A 27020-nucleotide genomic window follows, 5' to 3' on the forward strand; every position below is an offset into this window, starting at 1 on the left:
TTGATTGGCTACGTCTGATCCTGTGCGTGCGCTTGTGTACTATTAGTAATGGAGAACAAATCCTCTTCGGGGTAAAATCGGAATTAAGTGCTATCGATATCAAGTCACCAATTGCGCAAGATTTATCAGTGTTGGTAAGGTATCTTGTTTTAAAGATGTAATTTGACACCATTTTTAGATTGTTTATCACGAATACGTCGTTGACGATGGCTAGCTAGTAGCAATAATAAGATGGCTTGCTAGCTAAGTTAGCTGTCATGTAACTAGCTAACTATCCATGAATCATGCAGACATTCATTAAACTAAATATCTAGCTAGTTATTTTTTTATCATACATTCACGTTCACAGCAAAAAGTCATCTTCGACCGAACTGCTTCATCCTCATGTTTACAAAGCTACTCTTATCTTATTTACAATCGACCAACAGTTTGTAAATACGCAGTAGTCTAACGGTGGTGTCACTGGGTGTGTTCCAACAAACCTGTCACGCTGTCCAGTCATGAACCAACATGACGGAACAACCCCCCCCCCCCCCCCCCCCCTTTGCACAGATGTCCGTTGTATTCGCTTCCTAACACATCACTGTCTGTTGTTAAAATGTCACAATTATTATGATTTTGAAACCTGTTTTAATTCAGATCTGCAGGGCTTGCTATTTAGTATGTCGTCTGATTCGGGGTCCCAGACTCCTGGCTCCAAGGGGATCATGACCTTTCACCCCACTGCTGAGGAGTTCCAGAACTTCAGCCGCTACATTGCCTACATGGAGTACCAGGGAGCACATCAAGCCGGCTTGGCTAAAGTGAGCACTGACACAAAGCCTTGTGAAGATTTTTTTCTGATTTGTATTACCAGGCCTCCAGTTAGGCAAAGCAGCTATGCACAGAAATACACACATTGTGAATATCTTTTAAAAATATAAATGGCCCAAGTTTTTGCGAGTGAAATACTTTACTGTAACCGATACTAAAACGGACTGTTTTTACAGGTCGTGCCACCAAAGGATTGGAGGCCCAGGAAGTCCTATGACGATATAGATGGCCTGGTGATCCCAGCTCCCATCCAGCAGGTAGTGACGGGCCAGTCAGGCCTGTTTACCCAGTCCAACATCCAGAAGAAGCCCATGACCGTCCGAGAGTTTCGTAAGACGGCCAACAGTGACAAGTGAGTCTGACTGCACCAGAACTGGAACAGCTATAACAAAGTTTCATAACATATTACACACAGTCTATCTATGAATGAGCTATACTGTTTGTTTCCTCTTGTATGAAGAATTTGTTGATATGGTCTGTGCTTGGGGAAAGTCACTCTGTGTACATGCTTTTTGTCTAAGGAAATGATACAGCGAACAAAGTTAATAACGTTATTTATAACAGAGGGTTTGTATGATTCACGTTGTTAGTAATTCATGTGTTTCTCAAGATCTCTTGGGATTTTGAAAGGCTCTGGCTCACAGGCACTTATTTGAAAAAATGTATAGTTTCTAATCAGCTGTACTGATTGACCCCCCCCCCCCCCCCCCCCCATCATAGGTTCTGCAGTCCTCGCTACGCCGACATTGAGGAGCTGGAGAGGAAGTACTGGAAGAGCGTGGCCTTTAACTCGCCGATCTACGGTGCAGATGTGAACGGAACACTTTACGACCCTGTGAGTCATTACGAATCCCCCCCAGGGGTGGTTTTACTATTCTATGGTGTTAACATGTTGTTATTGTTCCTGGTTATAAGAATGCTGCCTGGTGAGTGATGTATTTTGTGGTTGTGTAGACAAAGGTTTTGTAAACTACTTGTACGTGTTTCTCTCAATCATGTGTTACACCCACAATTTTAAATTCACAACCAATCTAGAAGGCTGCAGAGTGGTTTTGTTCCACTACAGCGCTGAAGAAGATAATGATATCCAGCAACAATAGTTACATTTTTCTGTCATTCTCTCCAGGATGTGACTGATTGGAACATCGGAAAACTGAACACCATCCTGGACACGGTGGAGCATGCGAATAGCATCACCATCGAGGGGGTGAACACGCCCTACCTGTACTTTGGCATGTGGAAGACCACCTTTGCCTGGCACACTGAAGACATGGATCTCTACAGTATCAACTACCTCCACTTTGGAGCGTCCAAGTCCTGGTAAGTAGCTACACTATTACTCACATACCGGTAGTAGATGTATTGGTAGTTGTGTGTGTGTGTATAAGAGCCACGTTTTTAAGCATCAACATGCTGATGATGGTTATGTAAGTGTAGTTTGAGGACTCGTTGTCACGATTGAAAACAACACTCGCCAAGTGATAGAAATGGCAACAATTTGAACGTCAGTGTTATAACAGAAGATAACTGATTCATGTTCTGATACCCCCACAGGTACTGTGTTCCTCCAGAGCAGGGGAAAAAAATGGAGCGTTTGGCTCAAGGTGAGAGGGATGATAATGTGTGTGACACGTTTTACCTAATTAGAAAACAACTGCTTTTTAACTAGTTTTAATCCGACACACTGTTTCCTTTCAGGGTTTTTTCCTGGTAGCCACCAAAATTGCAAAGCCTTCCTGAGGCACAAGATGACCCTCATCTCGCCCTCCATATTAAGGAAATATGGCATTCCATTTGAGAAGGTAAGCCCTCATGAATAGTAATGATTTTCTACTTTTTTTTAGCTGCATTTATTGTATACTAACCTAAGACCATGTGGGATTTTTATCAACTTATGTTGATCACTTATATAAAGCCTTGTACAGTATGTGATAGTTTTGTCCTGTCCGTGTTTCAGATCACTCAGGAGCCCGGTGAGTTCATGGTAACATTTCCCTATAGCTACCACGCCGGATTCAACCATGGCTTCAACTGTGCCGAGTCCACCAACTTTGCCACCGAAAGGTGGATTGAGTATGGAAAGCAAGCCATGCTGGTAAGGAAGAGTTACATTTTCTTTAAGTGCTCCTCGTTTAAACCATGTACATTAGGGATGTTAATCGGTTAGCCGCCGAAAGCATGACAGTCAAATATATTTATTGATCTATAGGTTAATTTGCATAATTTTGTTGAATTAAATTGTGGAGTGTGTATTTTTCATTAGTCGCCAGGTATCTTATCGCACAGCATACAGAGCCTAGTTTGAGAATAGGAATATCCTGTCACCTGTCAGACAGAATGAGAGCAGCTCCTGAAAAGCTGCTACTGGAGTGAAACAGGCTTTTATAAGGCCAGTCATTCCGCAACAAATATCCATTTTTAAATGCAATCACATGTTAAAAAGTGTTTTGATGAACACAATTATTTTTACTATTTTCTACATTGTAGAATAATAGTGAAGACATCAAAACTATGAAATAACACATATGGAATCATGTAGTAACCAAAAAAGTGTTAAACAAATCCAAATATATTTATATTTGATTCTTCAAATAACCACCCTTTGCCTTGATGAATGCAATGCTAAGCACTTGTTGGCTGCTTTTACTTCTCTCTGCGTTCCAACTCGTCCCAAACCATCTCAATTTGGTTTAGGTCCGGTGATTGTGGAGGCCAGTGCATCTGATGCAGCACTCATCACTCTCCTTCTTGGTAAAATGGCCCTTACACAGCCTGGAGGTGTGTTGGGTCATTCTCCTGTTGAAAAACAAATGATAATCCCACTAAGCGCAAACCAGATGGCAGGGCGTATCGCTGCAGAATACTGTGGTAGCCATGCTGGTTAAGTGTGCCTTGACTTGTAAATAAATCAGACAGTGTCACCAGCTAAGCACCACCACAACATAACACCTCCTCCTCCATGCTTTACGGTGGGAAATACACATGCAGAGATCATCTGTTCACCCACACTAATTCAAAACTAATTCAACAGAATAGCAAACTTTGAATTATAAAATAATTCAGTCCTTACACAGGTTTTGGGAAAGTCCATCTCACATAGACACGGCGGTTGGAACCAAAAATCTAAATTTTGGACTCCAGACCAAAGGAGAAATTTCTGCCGGTCTAATGTCCATTGGTTTCCTTTAGCCATTGGTTTCCTTTAGCCATTGGTTTCCTTTAGCCATTGGTTTCCTGGTTTCTTTGGAGGAATTCGACCAAGAAGGCCTGATTCACACAGTCTCCTCTGATCAGTTGATGTTGAGATGTGTCTCTTACTTGAACTTTGAAGCATTTATTTGGGCTGCAATTTCTGAGGCTGGCTAACTCTAATGAACTTATCCTCTGTAGCAGAGTAACTCTGGGTCTTCATTTCCTGTGGTGGTCCTCATGAGAGCCAGTTTCATCATAGCACTTGATGGTTTTTGTGACTGCACCTGAAGAAACTTTCAAAGTTCTTAATGTTCCATATTGACTGACCTTCATGTCTCAAAGTAATGATGGACTGTTGTTTCTCTTTGCTTATTTGAGCTGTTCTTGCCATAATATGGACTTGGTCTTTTACCAAATAGGGCTATCTTCTGTATATACCCCTACCTTGTCACAACACAACTGATTGGCTCAAAAACATTAAGAAGGAAAGAAATTCCACAAATGTAACACCTGTTAATGAACACCTGTTAATTGAAATGCATTCCAGGTGACTACCTCATGAAGCTGGTTGAGAGTGTGCAAAGCTGTCAAGGCAAAGGGTGGCTATTTGAAGAATCTCAAATGTCTTACCTTGCTCCAAAGTAGCCTAGCCAAATCCAACCATCGAAACGTAGAGGCAATTATTTGATACAGACTTCCTCATGCCAATAACCAATGTTTCTTTCCTGTTCTATTGGTTTTCATATCTATATTCTTTTGTTGTTCAGAAGCCATAGTCATATTGGTAACCCATTCTAGTTGTTGCTGTTAGATTCCCCCGCTTTCTAACAGAGATTTTCATCTCAGTCGCATATGGAACAGACCCCATTAGGTGTTTTCCCGAAGATTTCATTTTAGCAAATGTTTTATTAGCTGCTTCATTACAGCAGTTGCATGTTCAATATAAAGGCTATTAGCCCTTTGACTGTAACATTATGGGCTTGCTATTGTTGCATGTGTCCATTTTAAGATCTTATTGAAAAATGTCTTCCTTGTATGCATGTGTAATAACGTAATTTTACTGTTTGGCGAAAAATATAACCATTGTTGACCAGTTAATGGGGTGTCGGTTAGTCTGTAGAAAGAGGGCAAGTGGGAAAAGACTATACTTAGTATTAATAACAATCTCGTATGACTCTCTATTAGACTGACCTTGGTTTATTTACCTCTGGGAGCATTAGTACATCCCTTAGTACAGAACTTATTCTCCCTACCTCTTGCCTCCAGTGTACGTGCAGGAAGGACATGGTGAAGATCTCCATGGATCTGTTCGTGAAGAAGTACCAGCCAGACCGCTACGAGCAGTGGCTCGCGGGACGGGACACGGGCCCCATCGACCACTCAAGGCCCACTCCAGAGGCCAAGGAGTTCCTGGGGGAGGAGCAGGGGAAAGACTGCATTTCCCAGGAACCAGAGGTGGAGAGAAAGAGGTCAGAAGAGGTTCATTTTTATGTTGGTAGAGGGTGCTATAGAGCAGATTTAACAGTATATGGATGGAACATAAAAAAAATTTAAAAATGCTTGACATAAAAATGATTCAACTTGAATGTTTTATGGCTCACCAGCCCAACACCGAGGATAGGGACCAAGAGGCACTGGGTGTGTCTGGATGTACCTGACAAGGTGGTCCCTAAAGATGAAGAAGAGGAGTATGACAAGAAGGCCAGACTAGGCCTCACCGCTCTGGGCACGGGAGCAGAGGACTGCACAGATACAGGTACCCTCACTTTAAAACCTAGAAAATGACACGCAAAATCAGCACAGAGGATGCATGATACATTTGTAAAATTAGGGGGTAACACAAAATATCAGACTGATACTTGTGACTGGATTTAAACCTGGAATCTGCATTAGGGAAACATTTATTGTTTTTGTTTTGTTTATGAAAGGGAAGAGAGGAGCGTCTGTCACACGTGTAATGATGTCTGCGGGGGAGAAAGTGTTCTTTGTTTTGAAGTTATTTCTTTGTTGTAATATCGCAAACTGCCATTTTGGATTCCAGCTTTAATAAGCTCCAGTGTCCCGCCACAGCCACCAAATGGTTTGAATACAGGCCACTTGTCAAATCAGTTTATTGGTTGCGTACACAGGTAAGTAGGTGTTGAAGTGGTTGCAGTGAAATGCTTATGTTACTAGCTGCTAACAATTCAGTAAACTACAAACAACTTGTGTAGTATTGTAGTAAATGGGTATCGATCTTCTGCCTGGCTGCCCAGACTCCTTGCTCCAAGCAAACACTACGTCATGTCCCCGGATGTTAGTTTCAGTGGAGGCTGGTGGGAGGAGCTATAGGAGGACCATCTCATTGAAATGGCTGGAATGGAAAAACATGGAACGGAGTTGACCATGTGGTTTGCATATTTTTGATACCGTTCCATTTATTCAATTCCAGCCATTCCACCCCCCCTCCCATAGGCTGTCTGATTAGTCCATAAACCGATTGGTTGGGCCAGAACACACGTGGTTAAAGCCTAGTGGTTAGAGCGTTGGACTAGTAACCGAAAGGTTGCACGATCTAATCCCCGAGCTGACAAGGTATATATCTGTCGTTCTGCCTCTGAACAAGGCAGTTAAGCCACTGTTCCTAGGCCGTCATTGAAAATAAGAATTTGTTCTTAACTGACTTGCCTAGTTAAATAAAGGTAAAATATATATATATATCTTTTTTTAAAGTGGTGGTTTGAAAATTTGTAATTGGCTTTGATACTCTGATTGGTTAGAGACGAGCCAATCGCTGATGACTTTTTGTACAATATCCCTCGTCACCACAAACGACTTCAACGATGGCAGTCTCAGACTGAAGTTTGTAGTGACAGAGCAGCGGAAGTCGTCATGATAATCGATCTGCGTCACTCATCCACTATGGGACTCAGTGGATATTTGGAAATGCTATCCCTGTTGCTTCTCCTGACACAAATGTTTGTATTTCAGACACACCAGTGAAGCTCACCTCGAGGGAACTGCCTAATTTAAAGACGGACCCTACGAAGGGCAACAGCAGCACAAGCCCGGCTCCACAAAAAGTCACCATCCCCTCCACCAGCAATCACGCAGCGACCATTTTGGCTCAACCCCAGTCGCACAGAAACGGCCACCTCCCAGTAGTGGCTCCCCCGGCCAGGACCGGTCCTTCCGCTCAGCCTGTCCGAAAGCTGGGGTTGGCCAGCCTCCTCTTCCACAAGACCCAGAGCCCGAAGGAGACCATGCAGGTCCACAGCTATGCCCGTGAGAACCAGCAGCCGATTCACCACACCCAGCTCCACGTGCACAGTTATGCCAGGGAGCACCTGCCACGGCACCTCCAACCCCACCTTCAACTCAAGGCCCAGCTCCAGTCCCAATTCAAAGCCGGGCAGCAGGAGTCCCAGGTCCCATTCACCAAAGATGAGCATATCCAGGCCGAAGCGCAGAGTCCCAGGAAGGGAGAACAGGTTGAAACAAAGGCCCAGACCCAAGGCCTCACAAAGTGGCAGCAGCCAGGTGAGGCCCAGGCTCTGGAGGAGAAGTCCGAAGCTAAGGCCCCTAGCCTCCCGGAGCCTGTCCAAACCCACGCACATACCAGGCCAACCAAGAGGGCAGAGGTCAAGAGGGACAGGTGGAAGGTTAGTTTACCCTCTTTCATGATTCTATCTTTAGAAGTAATTTATTTTTGGTTATGGGTATGTGATGATAGTAGAGACTGATATTAGAGGCAAATATTTTAAAGATTAAAATGTCACATTGATGTTTTCACACTTGCCATACAATAGAAAATGGCATTAGATGTGGAAACCACACATATGAGCCAGTTGATGGTCACTCATCTTCTTCCTGTCTCTTTCCCCAGCAATGTCTTTCCCCAGTGCAGGCGGAGTTAACGTTAATCAAGCAGACAAACTTAAACTTAAGTAAGCCGATGATTTTACATCCAAGTAAACTGACTAACATAAGTCCAAATAAGCAGATGGACTGCAAGAGCGTGAAGAGCGTGAAGAGCAAACAATATCCTCTCCTCCGCCAGCTGCCCAAACAGCACCCACTCCTCAGCTCCAGTGAAAGCCACAGTGATGACGGTGAGCACCTGCTTCTGGTGCGTTAGAACAGTATCCCATCATAGACTTCTATAACAAGCAACCTTTTCAACACAAGTACATATTCACAGTGATAGAACAGGGCCCTAGTCTCTCTTTCTCCTCTCTCTTAACCTCCTCCGTTACTCTTTCCCACCTCTATCTTGTAGATGAGCTGTATGTTGATATGAAGGATGAACCAGAGGAGAGGGAGGAGTGGGCCAAGCCCCTGGCCCAGCTGTGGCAGAGCCGACCTTACAACCCCCAGGCGGAGAGATCGTACAACCAACGCATGGGCCTGCAGGCCCCCTACTGCTCCATCTGCCTGCTCTTCCACACATACGACCAGGTAGAGTGGAGAGGTCCTTGGTCTTTGCCTTATACTGTAGCTGTTGTTAATGGGCCCTCAATCCAGCTGTTAATGAGTTTTATTTTAGAAAAAATAATAATAATTCAAGTTTGAATTATCAATTAGTTTTTATGTACCTTATAAAGACATTTAGGCAACAGAAAAGCAATTCAGCCACCAAGCCAGCTATGCACAATAGTAGTCGTAGAAATGACAATTAGACCTTTAATAATACACATCTCTCTCCAGTCGCAGTCGAGCAGCAATCCCAGCTACACTGTAAAAGGCCGGCGCGGGGACAGACAGAGGTCCAAGCCCCTGATCCCGGAGATGTGTTTCAGCACCACCAGTGACAAGACCAACAGCAGCAGCAGCAGCGGCGAGGGCCAACTCTACACCCCTCACCTGGAGGAGGACGGCACCAGCCTGCTGGTCAGCTGTTCCCAGTGCTGCGTCCGCGTCCACGCCAGTCAGTAGCTACAGTCTCATTCACAATCCCCAAGTCTGAAGACTGTTCCATGTGTTTCAATTGACTGTAGTACTCCACATTTCAATGAATATTAGTTCATTCACACCCGTTGTTAGACAGCACTTTTCCATTGATAATCACTAATATGCTCTTGCTGAATTCCATTTAATTCACATCAACAGTCTAACACCAATGTTTAGAGCATTTCATTTATTTTAGAATTATATTCTCAGTCGTCATTGAAATGACTAACAACAAATTGAAACTAGTGTAGAAATAATGGACCTGTGTAACAGAACAAATACAAGCACCCCCCAAATAATATTTATTATTATTATTATTACATTTAGTCTCTTGACTCTGTCCCTCTTGCTAACAGTCATAAAAACTAAAGCTAGACAGTCTGGGAGCATTGGAAATTCCAAAGCCTTTGATAGGGGACTATTCTTTGCAAATTATGACGGCGAGGAAATGTAATCTATTTTAAGTGCGGTGAAGACTGAATGTGGCCCGCGGGGGGACAATGAGTTTGACACCCCTGTGTTTAATGTGTTCCATATGTTTAATGTAATCAATGATATGCTCTCAAGGAATACCAGTTCATGTCAGAGTTCAGTAATCAATCCAGAATGTCCATTCTCATTTATTAACAATGATTTGCAATGACGTGCACTTTAATCAATTGATTTGCATGGCACATAAATGCTAAGTGCCTTTGTCACCTCTGTCAATAGAAAATGTCTTCTAATGTTATCTGTGTGTCCCTCAGGTTGCTATGGAGTGTCTGTTGACCAAGTGTCAGACGATTGGTTGTGTGCTCGCTGTGAAGCCAACGCTTTGACTGAGGTCAGTACTGCAATGAAGTACAACTGAAACCATATCACTACACAAGCAAATCAACACTACATGATCTTAGTTATGGCAACCCTAACTAAGCTCAGGAGTAAAAATGTGCTTAACAATTCACAAAAGTTGCATTAACTCACTGTGTGCAATAGTGTTTAACATGCTTTTTGAACGACTACCTCATCTCTGTACCCTACACATATAATTATCTGTAAGGTCCCGCAGTCGAGCAGTGAATTTCCAACATAGATTCAACGACAAAGACTAGGGAGGTTTTCCAATGCCTTGGAAAGAAGGGCACCTATTGGTAGATGTGTAAAAAATATATATAAAAAGCAGCCATTGAATATCCCTTTGAGCATGGTGAAGTTATTACACTTTGGCTGGTGTATCAATACACCCAGTATCTACGAAGATACAGGCGTCCTTCCTAACGCAGTTGCCGTTTTTTGTATTTTTATTCCAAAACATGCATCCTGTTTGCAACAAGGCACTGAAGTAATACTGGGGGGGAAAATGGCAAAGCAATTCACTTTTTGCTCCGAATACAAAGTGTTCAATTTGGAGCAAATCCAATATAACACATTACTGAGTACCACTCTCTATTTTTTTCAAGCATACTGGTGGCTGCATCATGTTATGGGTATGCTTGTAATCATTAAGGACTGGGGAGTTTTTCAGGATAAAAAATAATAGAAATGGAGCTAAGCACAGGCAAAATCCTAGAGGAAAATCTGCTTCAGTCTGCTTTGCACCAGACACTGGGAGATGATTTTACCTTTTAGCAGAACAATAACCTAAACACAAGGCCATATCTACACTGGAGTTGCTTACCAAGAACACAGTGATTTTCCTGAGTGGTTGAGTTACTTTTGACTTAAATCTGCTTGAAAACCTGAAACTGGTTGTCTGGTAATGGTCAGCAACCAATTTGACAGAGCTTGAGAATTTTGTAAAGAATAATGGGCAAATGTTGCACAATCCAGGTGGGGAAAGCTCTTAGAGACGCAGAAGGACAAACAACTGTAATCACTGCCAAAGGTGATTCTAACATGTATTGACTCGGGGATGAATATTTATCTAATCAAGAGATAGTGTTTTTAATTCTCATTATTTTTATTTTTTTACAAATATAAAAAAGAAATCTTCCACTTCGACATTAGAATATTTCGTCAATCGTTGACAAAAAATGGCAATCAAATCCATTTTAATCCCAGTTTATAACCCAACACAATGAGGAAAGTTAAAAGGGTGTGAATACATTCTGAAGGCACTGTAGATAATAGCAGAGCCATACGTATACATATGTGGATGTTAATCCTAGAATTAAGCCTTGAAGAAAGTGGAGGATTCATGTTCAACAAACAATACACTTCTGTAAGATTAGAACCAATATTGTCTGAAAATGAAAAGGGTTAGAATGACTGTAGCTAGCACCTTCTCCAGTTATTTCTCAATGACTCTGTTTTCCCTCTGGGATGACTTGGACAGAAGCCAAAAATACAGAGTAACAAACCGTTACATAATTCCTCTGCTGAGCACCACAACAGAGGATAGTTCAAGTCCTATCCTGTACCGAGTCTCACACGCCAAGTCATGAATCAGATTTTGGACGTGTGATTCTTGATTATTAATGGACTATTTTAGTGAAATTAATTTCTCCCCTCCGAATACTGCTACCTGTCAAGCTGTGAAATATGTCTCTTTTTGATGGCCTCGCAACTTGATATAACCAAATTTATCCACTAGATGACAGTGTTGTCTAAGGGAACGGTCATGAACATTCCTGCTTTTAACTCTCTGTGGTACCCAATGTGTTTGATCAGAATCACTGATCTTTATCACTTCAGTAATTATTTGGGATGCAAGGTGATTTGTAGATCAGTGATTATGTGCAGTCCAACTAAGTTAATTATAAACCATGCACAACGGCAAAGTATTGCCGTTAATCATTGTACCTGTGTTCCTTGTTGAAATAAAGGTATAATAAATTGCCATAGCTCTTACTTGTGGACATGCACATTTCTGGCTTACCCCCGCCACTAACTGTAAAGTTACTGATTGACCAGAGTTAGCTTAACGTCCTACGTCCACAAGATTCTGGAAAACCCACTGCCAGGCAGTCGCAGTACTCTGGCCAGCTTTCTTTGTGAAGGGCATTGCCACAGACAACGTGGAGGAAAGTTTCACATAAATTCATTACCTGAATGTTCTATTTATTAAAGTCAGTTAGTATTTGGTATTTTATTAGGATCTCCATTAGCTGTTGCGAAAGCAGCAGCTACTCTTCCTGGGGTCCACACAAAACATGAAACATGACATAATACAGAACATTAATAAACCAGAACAGCTCAAGGATGGAACTACATAATTTATTAATTCACTGGCACCAAGTGGCAAGAACTGGGTATGTTTTAATGATTACCAATAACATAAAATACTATAATTACCATTTTACTATGTTGTTTACTGTATACAGTTGAAGTCGGAAGTTTACATACACTTAGGTTGGAGTCATTAAAACAACATTTTCAACCACAAACTATAGTTTTGTCAAGTCGGTTAGGACATCTACTTTGTGCATGACACAAGTACATTTTCCAACAATTGTTTACAGACAGATTATTTCACTTATAATTCACTGTATCACAATTCTAGTGGGTCAGAAGTTTACATACACTAAGTTGAATGTGCCTTTAAAACAGCTTGGAAAATTCCAGAAAAGGATGTCATGGCTTTAGAAGCTTCTGATAGGCTAGTTGACATCATTTGAGTCAATTGGAGGTGTGGCTGTAATTCAAGGCCTACTTCCAAACTCAGTGCCTCTTTGCTTAACATCATAGGAAAATCAAAACCATCCCACCTGTGAAGCACTGGGGTGGCAGCATCATGTTGTGTGGATGCTTTGCTGCAGGAGGGACTGGTGCACTTCACAAAACAGATAATATCATGAGGAAGGGAAATTCTGTGGATATATTGAAGCAACATCTCAAAACATCAGTCAGAAAGTTAAAGCTTGGTCGCAAATGGGTCTTCCAAATGGACAAGTCAAGGTATTGGAGTGGCCATCACAAAGCCCTGACCTCAATCCCATAAAAAATGTGTGAGTAGAACTGAAAAAGTGTGTGTGAGCAAGGATGCCTACAAACCTGACACCAGCTCTGTCAGGAGGAATGGGCCAAAATTCACCCAACTTATTGTGGGAAGCTTGTGGAAGGCTACCTGAAACGTTTGACCCAAGTTAAACAATTTAAAGGCAATGCTACCAAATACTAATTGGGTGTATGTAAACTTCTGACCCACTGGGAATGTGATGAAAGAAATAAAAGCTTAAATAAATTATTCTCTCTACTATTATTCTGACATTTCAGATTCTTAAAATAAAGTGGTGATCCTAACTGACCAAAGACAGGAATTTTTACTAGGATTAAATGTCAGGAATTGTGAAAAACTGAGTAAATGTATTTGGTTAAGGTGTCTGTAAACTTCCGACTTCAACTGCATGTACCACATAATGGACTATAACATTAAGTGTATCCAAAATGTGATGTTAAACACTAGGTCAGAGGTAATCTGTGTGCGTCTTTTGCTCCCTCAGGACTGCTGCCTGTGTTCACTGCGAGGGGGAGCTCTACAGAGAGCCAACAACGACAAGTGAGTATAGTACAGCAATTTGAGGAGCTACCAATTTAATGGAGGCCTCAAGCTCTAGGCTAAATACATTTTGTTACACCGATGCTACAACCACTCTAGTCTGGTATTTTATTAGGATCCTCAGTCTGTAGCCAGTGGTCACACTTTACCCTCCCTGCTGAATCTAGGACACTTCAGTCAATGAAAAAGGCAGGGAATGCCTGTAGTCCAAGCTAGCCTTCTCTGTCAAGTCTCTGTAATGGCTTGTGACAGTGAGGAGCCTGTGCTAGTCTACAGTAAGATTATATTATAAGTTGAAGGATGATGTTGTCTATAGCATAGCGATATATAATGGAAACCTGTTTTTGTCTAGGCTACATGTGATCCTAACATTTTTGTATATTAACAAAATAAATGTTTAATGCCCACCCTTAAAAAATATATATAGTTTTTGTCCATGTTAGTTATAAATAACATGTTGTAATTTCCTTGAATTGGGAATGAAGGCTCAGTGGAAACTTTCCCCTGATGTGTCACACACCTATAGTCTGTTTATTGTGCCGATCTATTTGCTGTGACACACAGGTGGGTGCACGTGCTGTGTTCGCTCGTGGTCCTGGAGGCGCGCTTCCTGAACGTCGCCGACCGCAGTCCCGTGGACCTCAGTTACATCCCTCTGGCCAGGTTCCAGCTGGTGAGCTACTGTTCCTCAATGGTCACAGTCAGGGCCACAACACTACTTCTGTGCCTAAAATGTGTTCAGATTTTGCATTGGTGGTTAAGATGTCTATTTCAACCGTGTGGTCTGGGCTCCACAGTGCGAGCATTTCACTCGCATTTGTGAATGAAAATAGTCCAGGATGATCACATTTATAGTAAAATAAATGCTGTATTAGCTGGGGGGAGGGGTTCAAAGTATTTCTGCTGTTTTGTTTCATAGCTGGTAAATGTTATTGCACAAAGTCAAAGAACTATGAATCCTATATAGCCTATTCCACCTCGCGCTGCAACACTGCCTGGCTGGGGGTATAACAAAAGTGAGAATTTATTCTTGTGTTTCTTGGCTATTTACATTTGTTTTGTTCACAAGCTAGGTTGTTTTTCTATGTTTGAGTTTCATTTGCTAGGGAAGACAACGCTTCTACTAGTCAGATTCAATCTCACAGGCACTGACATGACTGGACTCACCTTATCACAGTAACATCTGGCCCTTAAAGGGGCAGGTGAACATTTGTCTCATCTATGATATTTTGGTTAAAAGACAGGTCATAAAATGTTTTATTAAACAATAAACTACATTACTACTTACTAGTAATACATTTGTTTTAGAAACATTACAAAGCATGCTCATCTGTTTTTGTGTGTTATGTTGGTTTAAATTGAGCTAAAAAACTATATTTTTGTTGGTAAACACTGAGTCATGGGAGATTTTTTTTAAATCTACCTTCCACAGTGGCTGGTGAGGAGAAAAGTTATTTTAGGGTCTGCTTCTGTGTATCGACTTCCTGTCATTTAATTTCCATGGTTGTCGTTTAACAGTGGTTTTCTCAACTGCTGAGCAATACAGAATTCAAGTTCCCTATAGACTTTTCTCATTTGAGTTTAGGACTAACTGTTTTCCATATGATGGGTATAGTTACATTTTCCATATAAATATTTGCCTATGCTGGTGCCATTTGATAATTTTTTATTTTATTAGGACCCCCATTAGCTACTGCTAAAGCAACAGCTACTCTTCCTTGGGTCCACATGAAACATGACATAATACAGAACATTAATAGACAAGTACACACCTGTGCAAAAGTTTGGGGTCACTTAGAAATTTCCTTGTTTTTGAAAGAAAAACACTTCTTTTTTTTTTCTCCATTAGAATAACATCAAATTGTTCAGAAATACAGTGTAGACATTGTTCATGTTGTAAATGACTCTTGTAGCTGGAAACTGCAGATACAAAAAAAAAAAAAAGGAATATCTACAGAGGCCCATTATCAGCAACCATCACTCCTGTGTTCCAATGGCACAATGATGAATATCTACAGAGGCCCATTATCAGCAACCATCACTCCTGTGTTCCAATGGCACAATGATGAATATCTACAGAGGCCCATTATCAGCAACCATCACTCCTGTGTTCCAATGGCACAATGATGAATATCTACAGAGGCCCATTATCAGCAACCATCACTCCTGTGTTCCAATGGCACAATGATGAATATCTACAGAGGCCCATTATCAGCAACCATCACTCCTGTGTTCCAATGGCACAATGATGAATATCTACAGAGGCGCACAGAGGCCCATTATCAGCAACCATCACTCCTGTGTTCCAATGGCATGGTGTGTTAGCTAATCCAAGTTTATCATTTTAAAAGGCTAATTGATCATTAGAAAATCATTTTGCAAATATGTTAGCACAGCTGAAAACTGTTGTGCTGATTTTAAAGAAGAAACAAAACTGGCCTTCTTTAGACTAGTTGAGTATCTGGAGCATCAGCGTTTGTGGGTTTGATTACAGGGTCAAAATGGCCAGAAACAAAGAACTTTCTTCTGAAACTCATCAGTCTATTCTTGTTCAATTAAAAATCAGCCGTTTCCAGCTAAAATAGTAATTACCAACATTATCAATGTCTACACTGTATTTCTGATCAATTTGATGTTACTTTAATGGACAAAAAAAAAAAAGCTTTTCTAAGTGACCCCAAAATTTTGAACAGCACTACATACATTCATGCTCCTAATCATCATCAATGTTAATGGCTATACTGCAGCCATTCATGTCTTCTCATACATTCTCTACTGCTACCTCTAAGCCGGCCCTAATATCCTGATCCCACAGCCACCCGTGTTCTGTAAACACCAGAGGGAATCAACAAGGTCCGTGTCCTTGGTCTTTCAGTCTGACATCAATACTGTGTCTAATCATGTGGCATTCCACCGAGGTCGTTGACTTCTGCTCAGTTCCCCTGATGTGAACAAAGCCACACATAGGCTGCTCATGCAATTTCACTATCCTGTAACCTTTATTTAACGAGGCAAGTCAGTTAAGAACAAATTCTTATTTACAATAACGGCCTACAGTGGGTTAACTACCTTGTTCAGGGGCAGAATGACAGATTTTTACCTTGTCGGCTCGGGGATTCGAACCAGCAACCTTTCGGTTACTGGCCCAACGCTGTAACCACTATGCTACCTGCCATCCCTGAATATGAAACAAACAAAAGTGTGTCATATGGAGCTTCACCAAGGGTCCTTCACTCCCATTCAGTTCACGAAATGAACATAATAATTTGTCATATGGGCCTTCAACGGAGTCCGTCACTCCCTGCTCATATGAAATGAGCCAAATAGGCTTATCAAAAGGAGCTTCCTCGAGCTAAGGCTTCCCCTCAGCAACCATGAACAGTGCCTCATATGGAGCTTCCTCCAGCTAAGGCTTCCCCTCAGAAACCATGAACAGTGCCTCATATGGAGCTTCCTCCAGCTAAGGCTTCCCCTTAGCAACCATGAACAGTGCCTCATATGGAGATTCCTCCAGCTAAGGCTTCCCCTCGGCAACCATGAACAGTGCCTCATATGGAGCTTCTCCAAGGCTTCATGTTGGTGGGTCAGTCTGTTTTCATGGCTGTCACTTCTTACTCTGACCACTTCAGTGTGATTGCTTTGTTTGTCCAGTTTGGTCTACAGTGAGGAAGTGGACTGTATGTATTTATTGGAGTCATATTCTAAACTGGGAACAACAGACAATGTGTCATCTGGGAGCTTGAAACGGTGAGAAAGGAAACGTAATATCCTATATGCCCCCCCCCCCCCCCTGTTTCTTTCCCTTTATCCCGCCTTCCATCTGGCCCTCTCCTCCTCCTCCTCCCACTGGTGATCCTCCTCTACTTCCTCGCCCTCCCTCCCTCCCTCCCTATTCTCATCTCCCCCTCTTTCTTGTCACTGCCTCTTCCCTACAACCTTTTCAACTCCCACTGTACTTCTCCCCACCCCCCCTCCACCCCCCCTGCAGAAGTGTTTCTACTGTAAGCGCCGGGTGAAGAGGGATGTTGGCTGCTGTGTTCAGTGTTCCCATGGCCGCTGCACCACTGCCTTCCACCCCACCTGCGCCCAGGCGGCTGGCCAGCTCATGCAGCCTGATGACTGGCCCTTCATCGTCCACGTCACCTGCTACAGGCACAAGTCACCCGTCCTACCAGAGGTAGCTTCTACTGGGGTGGGGGTAAACCTTTGGTTCAGGGAAGCATTGCATCACGTTTGTAAATGGTCAGAAGTGTCTTCTGACTCTTTTTGTCCCAAAAAGCAACTATTTTAATTGAAATAAATCCTGCTCATAGGTTTACCTAGGCATATTTAATTTCTTGGCTTTTGTTATTGCCGCCACCATCAATTGGTTAATAGATATTATTTGTGTAGCAGACATGACATGTATCTTAGTTGTCAGGTTGGAATCCAGTTTGACGCCAGACTAGGTGAAACAGGTCAAATCATGCTTCCCTAATCAAATGTAGAGCAGCAGAAGAAACCAGAGACCATGTGGCCATAGGAACATCGCCTCCCTTAGAGTGAGAACTGGCAAGCCCAAGCACGTACAGATCATTTGTCATGCGACATGATGAAAGATCACATTTACTCTTTGTCCTGATTCCTGTTGTGAGCATTGTGTCAGCAAGTCAGAACATGTTGCAGATTCAATCAATGACATACTCTCCCCTGGTGTAGAGTTACTGTTGTGGGTTAGCCTGTCAAGCATCCTTGGCTCGGATTTAGATTTCTTGTCTTTGTATACAGCTATGTAGCCTAGGCCAGTGTTTCCCAACTCCAGTCCTCGAGTACCCCTAACAGCAGACATTTTTTGGCAGCGTGTGGGCATCTGGCACATGACTTTAAGTCCCTTTTTGTAAAACTCTGCTAAAAGGCATATATTATTATTCAACTTGTCAACTAATCATCAGGCCCTAAATGAGTTGAATCAGGTGAGTGTCTGGGGCTACCACGCAATGTGTGCTGTTGAGGGACTGGAGCTGGAGACACTGGTGTAGGCCATTGGTTGAATCATCTACAGCACGTGTCCAACTCATTCCACAGAGAGCCGATTGTCTGCGAGTTTTCGCTCCACCCTTGCACTTGATTAATTACCTGGTTGTCTTGGTCTTAATTGAAATGGAAAAACCAAAAACCCGCAGATACGTGGCTCTTCGTGGAATGAGTTTGACACCCTATGATCTATGGCCCTTCTGCTCCACACTGTATTCAACTGGATTTTTCTCCTCGGGGGCAATACGAAGGTTCCAAATGTCAATCCTCCACATAACATAGTATACAGACAACACATTCTGATTCCCAAACATTATACAGACAACACATTCTGATTCCCAAACATTATACAGACAACACATTCTGATTCCCAAACATTATACAGACAACACATTCTGATTCCCAAACATTATACAGACAACACATTCTGATTCCCAAACATTATACAGACATCACAATGTGTGTATGAGTACTATATAAAAAGCTGTATCTATAAATGGTTGCATGTTCCAGACAGATTGTTTCTTTTATGCTAATACTCCTGTAATTGTCAACGGTTGGAACAGAGGGAAGATCAACGCTTCAGCTCTACAGGTTGTCTCTGATGTAGTCAGTCAGTGCCGCAGGCTGCACAATATGTCCTCTAACGTGCTGCAGGCTCTCTCTGGCTTTTGTCGAAGCTCAGTGCTTAAATTAGCTAGTTGGGGAGGGGAAGTTATGTTCTAGTTGAACCGAAGACATGCGGAGACCGAACTAATGTTCAGCTAAATGCAAATGAATCTTCTCTGGTGTATGGTTTGTCTAGATTTAAATACCTCTGCTGAATGAACTTTAAAATAAGCTGTTAATGTCTCACGTGACCAGAACAATTCGCCACTACTGAAATAGCTTTTCTGAATCCTCTTTGTTTGCATTTATTTTCTCTTACCAAATGTAATACATCAATTGGAAGTATATGCTGTGTGTTATCTTTATGGTCATCTGTTAATGGTGCTTTATTGAGTGGTATAATAATTGTAGACTAACTCTTTAATCTCCCAGCGTAATAAGGCAGCCAAGCAAGATTTGATTTCTAAACTGAGTTAACCGAGGGCTCATGCATTGTCTGGTTCTTAATACTTTAGCTGAGTTCAAAAGCACACAGTGGGGATAGAAAGGCACCAACCCTTTTAAAATGGTTCACCTTTTGTTGCCTTACAGCCTGAAATGAAAACGCATCAAATCAGACTTTTTTTCCAGCTTTATTAACACACAGTAACACACAGTAACCTACAATATCCAAGGGATTTGCTGACGGGTGTAAAATCGAGCACACAGCCATGCAATCTCCATAGACAAACATTGGGAGTTGAATGGCCTTACTGAAGAGTTGAGTGACTTTCAACGTGGCACCGTCATAGGATGCCACCTTTGCAACAAGTCAGTTCATCAAATGTCTGCCCTGCTAGAGCTGCCCCGTTCCACTATAAGTGCTGTTATTGTGAAGTGGAAATGTCTAGGAGCAACAACATCTAAGCTGCGAAGTGGTAGGCAACACAAGCTCACAGAGCGGGACCGCCGAGTGCTGAAGCGTGAACAAATCGTCTGTCCTTGGTTGCAACACTCACTACCGAGCTCCAACCTGCCTCTGGAAGCAATGTCGGCACAAGAACTGTTCGTCGGGAGCTTCATGAAATGGGTTTCCGTGGTCGAGCAGCTGCACACAAGTCTAAGATCTCCATGCGCAATGCCAAGCGTCGGCTGGAGTGGTGTAAAGCTCGCTGCCATTGGACTCAGGGGAAACAAGTTCTCTGGAGTGATGAATCACGGCAGTTCAACAGACGAATCTGGGTTTTGCGGATGCCAGAAGAACGCTACCTGTAAATGATGGTCTGTGGCTGTGTTTCATGGTTCGGGCTAGGCTCCTTACTTCCAGTGAAGGGAAATCTTAATGCTACAGCATGGTGACATTCTAGATGATTCTGTGCTTTCAACTTTGTGGCAACAGTTTGGGGAAGGCTGTTTCCTGTTTCAGCATGACACTATCTCCCGTGCACAAAGTGACTTCAATACAGAAATGTTTTGTCAAGATTGGTGTGGAAGAACTTGAATGACCTGAGCCCTGACCTCAACCCCTTCATTTACCTTTGGGATGAATTGGAATGCCGACTGCGAGCCAGGGCTAATCGCCCAACATCAGTGCCCAACCTCACTAATGCTCTTGTGGCTGAATGGAAACAAGTCCCTGCAGCAATGTTCCAACATCTAGTGCAAAGCCTTCCCAGAAGAGTGGAGGCTGTTATAGCGACAAGGGGGGGGGACCAAATCCATATTAATACCCATGATTTTGGAGTGAGATGTTCGACGAGCAAGTGTCCACATACTAAATATTATATTTTATTTATCTAAATGTATGGCTCTTAAAATAAGAAATGATTAGATAACAAAGGAGTAGCTTTTACAGGTCCACATTCCTTCATTTGTTTCCAATTACCAAATGTCATATTTGTTTAACGGTGTCTGGTCTTTATGGTCATCTATTCATGGTGCTATATGGAGTGTTTGATCTTTGACCTCATGTCCCCCTAGCGTAATATGGCGGCCATGCAAGAGCTTGAGGTCGGCCAGCAGGTTATCTGTAAGCATAAAAATGGGCGCTACTACCAGTGTGAGGTGCTGGAGCTGCTGACCACCGCCACCTTCTACGAGGTCGTCTTCGACGACGGCTCCTACAGTGACAACCTCTTCCCCGAGGACATCGAGGTGAGGAGACTATACCTTTTGTCGTTGGATGCATGCGACAGCCACAAGTTCTGAAGCTCTATCTGAGGGTGTTGAGAAACATCAGAAGACACATCTATGTTGTTTGCTGTAACAAATAGACAATGCAGTTGTATTGACATTTAAATATATTCTAAACAAACTAATCACTGTGGCAACAAATGAAACTAAGTTTTGCCGGAAACATTTCCGTTCTAAATGTTGTATTACAATGAGGAGCCCTAATGCAGCAGTGTCAATAGATCTGTCTGCTTTTATCAGTGCTGTGGTATTCAGTGGTATGGCAAACACAGTGGTAGTATTGGTCATAGAAATTGACCAATCCTAAAAAGTGGAAACAAATCAATCCAGTCGTGCTGTGGGCTATATTGACTTGATTTAATGGGCCTGGCGTATTTAACTGTGGCTCACTGAACTAATACGATGGCTCTTGTCTACGGTTTGGTTTCAGAACCGGGACTGTATCAAGCTGGGCCCTCCAGCAGTGGGCGACGTGGTGCAGGTGCGCTGGACGGACAATCTGCTGTACGGGGCCAAGTTTGTCGCATCGCACTCCATCCTTATGTACCAGGTACCACATTCACTTTTTTTTTTTAAACCTTTATTTTAACTAGGCAAGTCAGTTAAGCACAAAGTCTTATTTACAATGTCGAAATAAAGAACAATAGCTCCCAGTAGCAACCAAACGGCAGGCCAAGAACTCATTGAACTAAGAATTTGTTTGGAGAACTTGTTTGAGAATTTGTTTAGAGCATCACATATTGCCTTAACCCAGCACACCCAATTGGAGAGAAACCATACCAATGCTCACTTTAAGTGGATCCATTGATAGATCATCATTATACACACTAAAAGGAAACAGACATTTTGTAATTTAGCAGAAGAGCTTATCCAGAGCGACTTACAAGAGGAATTAGGGTTAAGGGACTTCTTCAAGGGCACATTTTTTTCACCTAGTTGGCTCAGATTCCAAAAAGCGACCTTTCGGTTACTGGCCCAACACTCTTAGCCGCTAGGCTACATACTTTCGGTTACTGGCCCAACACTCTTATCCGCTAGGCTACATACCTTAACACCTACAGATGTCGCCACAATAAACTTAAAGCTACAATATGTAACTTTTGGGGTGACCTGACCAAATTTACATAGAAATGTAACTTATAGATATTTTATTCCCATAGAAAGCAAGTAAAGAAGCACTAGATCATCTGTTCTATGTGTAGCTATTTCTATGCTTCCCATTATGGAAGTTCCGTTTCTGTCTTTCACTTTCGGTTTTGTACACCTGCTTCAAATGGCTGAAAGTAAAAGAAAAAAAAAGAAAAAAATAGTGGTTATGGAAAATATAGTTCAGTGGTTTAGATGGTACAATGATTCTCTACACATTGACTGCTTGTTTTGTCAAACTGAAATGGGGCAAACTATTAGAATTTTAAGAACCAGGAAATGTCGCTGTGATTTCTGCATAGTGCACCTTTTGAGGATTACTTCAAATCAAATTTATTTATATAGCCCTTCGTACATCAGCTGATATCTCAAAGTGCTATACAGAAACCCAGGCTAAAACCCCAAAACAGCAAGCAATGCAGGTGTAGAAGCACGGTGGCTAGGAAAAACTCCCTAGAAAGGCCGAAACCTAGAGGAACCAGGCTATGTGGGGTGGCCAGTCCTTTTCTGGCCAGTCCTTTTCTGGCTGTGCCGGGTGGAGATTATAACAGAACATGGCCAAGCATGGTCAAATAATAATAGGTGTCACATGATCTCAGAATATATACACACCTGTGGTCTTCAAGCGGCACCATGAAGACCAAGGAGCTAACCAAACAGAGCTGGGCTTTACAGAACAGTGGCTTGAAAAAAGACATTGCTTAAAGAAATAAATAAGCAAACACATTTGGTGTTCGCCAAAAGGCATGTGGGAGACTCCCCAAACATATGGAAGAAGGTACTCTGGTTAGATGAGACTAAAATTGAGCTTTTTGGCCATCAAGGAAAACGCTGTGTCTGGCGCAAACCCAACACCTCTCATCACCCAGAGAACACCATCCCCACAGTGAAGCATGGTGGCAGCATCATGCTCCGGGTATGTTTTTTATCGGCAGGGACTGGGGAAACTGGTCAAAATTGAAGGAATGATGGATGGCCCTAAATACTCTTGTCTTCCAGAGTTTTGAGACTGGGACGGAGGTTCACCTTCCAGCAGGACAATGACCCTAAGCATACTACTAAAGCAACACTCGAGTGCTTTAAGGGGAAACATTTAAATGTCTTGGCATGGCCTAGTCAAAGCCCAGACCTCAATCCAATTGAGAATCTGTGGTTCAACTTAATGATTGCTGTACACCAGCGTAACCCATCCAACTTGAGGAGATGGCGAAATTGTGCCTTGAAGAATGGCCATCCCAGTGGCTAGATGTGCCAAGTTTATAGAGACATACCAAGAGACTTGTAATTGCTGCAGCTGTAATTGCTGCAAAAGATGGATTTACAAAGTATTGACTTTGGGGGGGTGAATAGTTATGTACGCTCAAGTTCTGTTTTTGACTTGAAAAATATTTTTTATTGTATCTTTAAAGTGGTAGGCATGATGTGTAAATCAAATGATACAAAAATATATATTTTAATTCCAGGTTGTAAAGGCAACAAAATAGGAAACATGCCAAGGGGGTTGAACTTTCACAAGCCACTGTAGTTAACATATTTTACCCTTCATACTGCTGCATACACTTTGTTCCTTGTGACCAGGACAAATTCCAGGCCCTAATTTGGGTGCTGTTAAATGGATAGTTAACCGGTGTTTTTGATATATGGTGACTGAAGTACCTTCTTAAGTAACGTTGGATGGAAGCTTGTTTTTGCGTGACTTGTCATTGTTTTTTTGTGCTGACTCAGATGGAGTTTGAGGACGGGTCGTCGTTGTCTGCCAAGAGGGAAGATGTCTACAGTCTAGATGAGGAGCTGCCCAAACGAGTCAAGTCCCGAATGGTGAGACGCGTCTCTCCCAATGTTCCTTAATCCAAACTGATTTATATCAGATTAGGTGATATGAAATCATGCATTTTTATGACATTTTTTCATGAATATTGGATTCGGTCCATGTTTAATGCCAATCTATGTAAATGTATTTCTTCATAATTCATAACAAACTCAGCAAAAAAAAGAAACGTCCTCTCACTGTCAACTGTTTATTTTCAGCAAATTTAGCATGTGTAAATATTTGTATGAATCTAACAAGATTCAACAACTGAGACAAACTGAACAAGTTCCACAGACATGTGACTAACAGAAATTGAATAATGTGTCCCTGAACAAAGGGAGGGGGGTCAAAATCAAAAGTAACAGTCAGTATCTGGTGTGGACACCAGCTGCATTAAGTACTGCAGTGCATCTCCTCCTCATGGACTGCACCAGATTTGCCAGTTCTTGCTGTGAGATGTTACCCCACTCTTCCACCAAGGCACCTGCAAGTTCCCGGACATTTCTGGGGGGGGGAGGAGAGAATGGCCCTAGCCCTCACCCTCCGATCCAACAGGTCCCAGACGTGCTCAATAGGATTGAGATCCGGGCTCTTCGCTGGCCATGGCAGAACACTGACATTCTTGTCTTGCAGGAAATCACACACAGAATGAGCAGTATGGCTGGTGGCATTGTCATGCTGGAGGGTCATGTCAGGATGAGCCTGCAGGAAGGGTACCACATGAGGGAGGAGGATGTCTTCCCTGTAACGCACAGCGTTGAGATTGCCTGCAATGACAACAAGCTCAGTTCGATGATGCTGTGACACACAGCCCCAGACCATGACGGACCCACCACCTCCAAATCGATCCCGCTCCAGAGTACAGGCCTCGGTGTAATGCTCATTCCTTCACCGATAATCCGACCATCACCCCCAGTGAGACAAAACCGCGACTCGTCAGTGAAAAGCACTTTTTGCCAGTCCTGTCTGGTCCTGTGACGGTGGATTTGTGCCCATAGGCGACACTGTAGCCGGTGATGTCTGGTGAGGACCTGCCTTACAACAGGCCTGCTCAGACTATCAGCCTATTGCCGACTGTCTGAGCACTGATGGAGAGCGTTCCTGGTGTAACTCGGGCAGTTGTTGTTGCCATCCTGTACCTGTCCCGCAGGTGTGATGTTCGGATGTACCGATCCTGTGCAGGTGCTGTTACACGTGGTCTGCCACTGTGAGGACGATCAGCTGTCCGTCATGTCTCCCTGTAGCGCTGTCTTGGTCTCACAGTACGGACATTGCAATTTATTGCCCTGGCCAATTCTTTGAAAGACAGGGTCCTGAAAAAGGGAAGTACATTTTTTTGCTGATTTTACTATGTTAATGGCACTTTACTCCTAGATAACTGGATGCTAATTTATTCATGGCCTGTCTCTCCCTCGCTCTCTCTTTCAGTCCAAGGCGTCAGACATGCGTTTCGATGGGATTTTCACAGAGGAGGAGGTTAAGCAGGGCTCCAAGAGACAGCGAGTCATCAACTCCCGTTACAGAGAGGACTACATCGAGCCTCTCCTATACAGAGTTATGATGGAGTAACCCTCCACTACTTTATGAACTCTCCACACACCCAGAGAGGGGGGTATCTTTGGGGCACCCACAGCCTGGACAAGTGGCTCCAACCCTGGGTACTATTCGGAACAAACTCCCTCTCTGGGTGTGTAAGGCTTCCATGCCCCTGGGGCATTTTTTTAAAACCACGGCTGGGATTTTAGGGGAGTTTCGGTTCTTTATGAAACTCTCCTATTTCTGTGAATTGTTTCTTCTTCCTTCACTGTCCGTTAATGACGATAGGAACATGCTGGGCATTTCAGTATAATCATACTCTCATCTGACAACTTGCTTGAGTCGGCATTCTAATCTCTAGCTTTACCCATCCAAAAGCATTCATTTGACATTTTTACATAAAACACGAAAGATGTTATTTCACAGTGCCAGCCATAATTCAATATGATTTTCAATAACATGCTGTTAACTGTGATTACAAAAAATCTGAAGTGCTTTATGTGCTTTGCAATGCATTTTATGGACTTCATATTATCTCCAATAGGAATGTGCAGGTTTGATTGTGTCTGTGACAATAGGAATATCTCAGTTAGCAGGCCAAGCCTTAAGGCCAGTGTTTTCTTGTTGGGTTCAGTTTAGCTTTACAACTTTAAAGCTTTGGATTTATTGCATTTACATTTGTCAGTTGTGTAAGTTTGAGAACAACTGTTTTACCACAGCTCACTGCGCTTACAATCTCCAAAAATCCCCAAGATGTATTTATATTTATGTGGATAGGTGTTTGGGTGCACATTTGTTCTCGTTTCTTGAATTGTTATTTTTTTTATTGCCATCCCATGTTGAATTGGTAGTATGTATATGCCAAGGTTAGTCAAGTTACTCATTCTGCTAAAAAGCACTTATTAACCCCCCTGTTAAGTCCAACTACATTATTACTATCTGAAAGTTCCAAAACGTTGTGTCCTGCTGAATGTGCACCTGGTCAATTACAGCCTAGGTGTAGACTAGTTGGTGTGTGGTCTTATCACAACCAAGGATGCCAAAATGTTTTTTTTTGGACAGGGGAAAATTATATTTTCTAATCATTTGAAGATTGTTTATCCTTCTCATGCTTTGTCGACGTTCCTTGTTGACATGAATCGTTGGTATTTGGGTAGTGTTGTGTATATGTAGCTCATTTAAAGTATCTCAGGAGGACTCACACACCCTTACCACCTCACTCAAGTTTTGTTGCCATGGCTACTGTCTGAAGCGTTTGGAGTCATGTGCATTACATTTGTAAACATCAACTGTTGCAGTAAAGACCTGACTGGGGAAAAAAAG

At 42.5% G+C, this 27020-nt stretch overlaps 1 protein-coding gene across 5 annotated transcripts; it reads left to right on the forward strand.

Moving 5' to 3' along the window:
- Positions 1-27020, forward strand: LOC109871450 (lysine-specific demethylase 4A). 5 transcript variants are annotated; one of them, XM_020462346.2, is made up of 22 exons: positions 1-134; positions 640-803; positions 990-1165; positions 1534-1648; positions 1940-2133; positions 2368-2417; positions 2512-2615; positions 2771-2908; positions 5272-5474; positions 5610-5761; positions 6976-7646; positions 7871-8096; positions 8264-8442; positions 8692-8911; positions 9681-9757; positions 13356-13411; positions 13976-14084; positions 17400-17588; positions 20993-21166; positions 21636-21755; positions 24077-24169; positions 25590-27020. In XM_020462346.2, exons 2-22 carry the CDS (start codon positions 663-665, stop codon positions 25728-25730), a joined length of 3528 nt encoding a protein of 1175 aa, XP_020317935.1. In that variant the 5' UTR covers positions 1-134; positions 640-662; the 3' UTR covers positions 25731-27020. The 5 variants fall into 5 exon arrangements, 4 of the variants coding, with proteins under 4 accessions (XP_020317935.1, XP_020317936.1, XP_020317937.1 ...); XM_020462347.2 differs by having other exon boundaries at positions 7985-8096; XM_020462348.2 differs by having other exon boundaries at positions 7988-8096.

This window comes from Oncorhynchus kisutch, linkage group LG27, assembly GCF_002021735.2.
Source record: "Oncorhynchus kisutch isolate 150728-3 linkage group LG27, Okis_V2, whole genome shotgun sequence".
Taxonomy (NCBI): Eukaryota; Metazoa; Chordata; class Actinopteri; order Salmoniformes; family Salmonidae; genus Oncorhynchus; species Oncorhynchus kisutch.

Excerpts from the sequence above, each read along its gene's own strand:
- LOC109871450 (XM_020462346.2), top strand. The coding sequence starts at position 663 with ATGTCGTCTGATTCGGGGTCCCAGACTCCTGGCTCCAAGGGGATCATG. Across the intron at positions 5,762-6,975 it reads AGAGGACTGCACAGATACAG|ACACACCAGTGAAGCTCACC; the intron begins GTACCCTCACTT and ends TTTGTATTTCAG. Across the intron at positions 24,170-25,589 it reads AACGAGTCAAGTCCCGAATG|TCCAAGGCGTCAGACATGCG; the intron begins GTGAGACGCGTC and ends TCTCTCTTTCAG.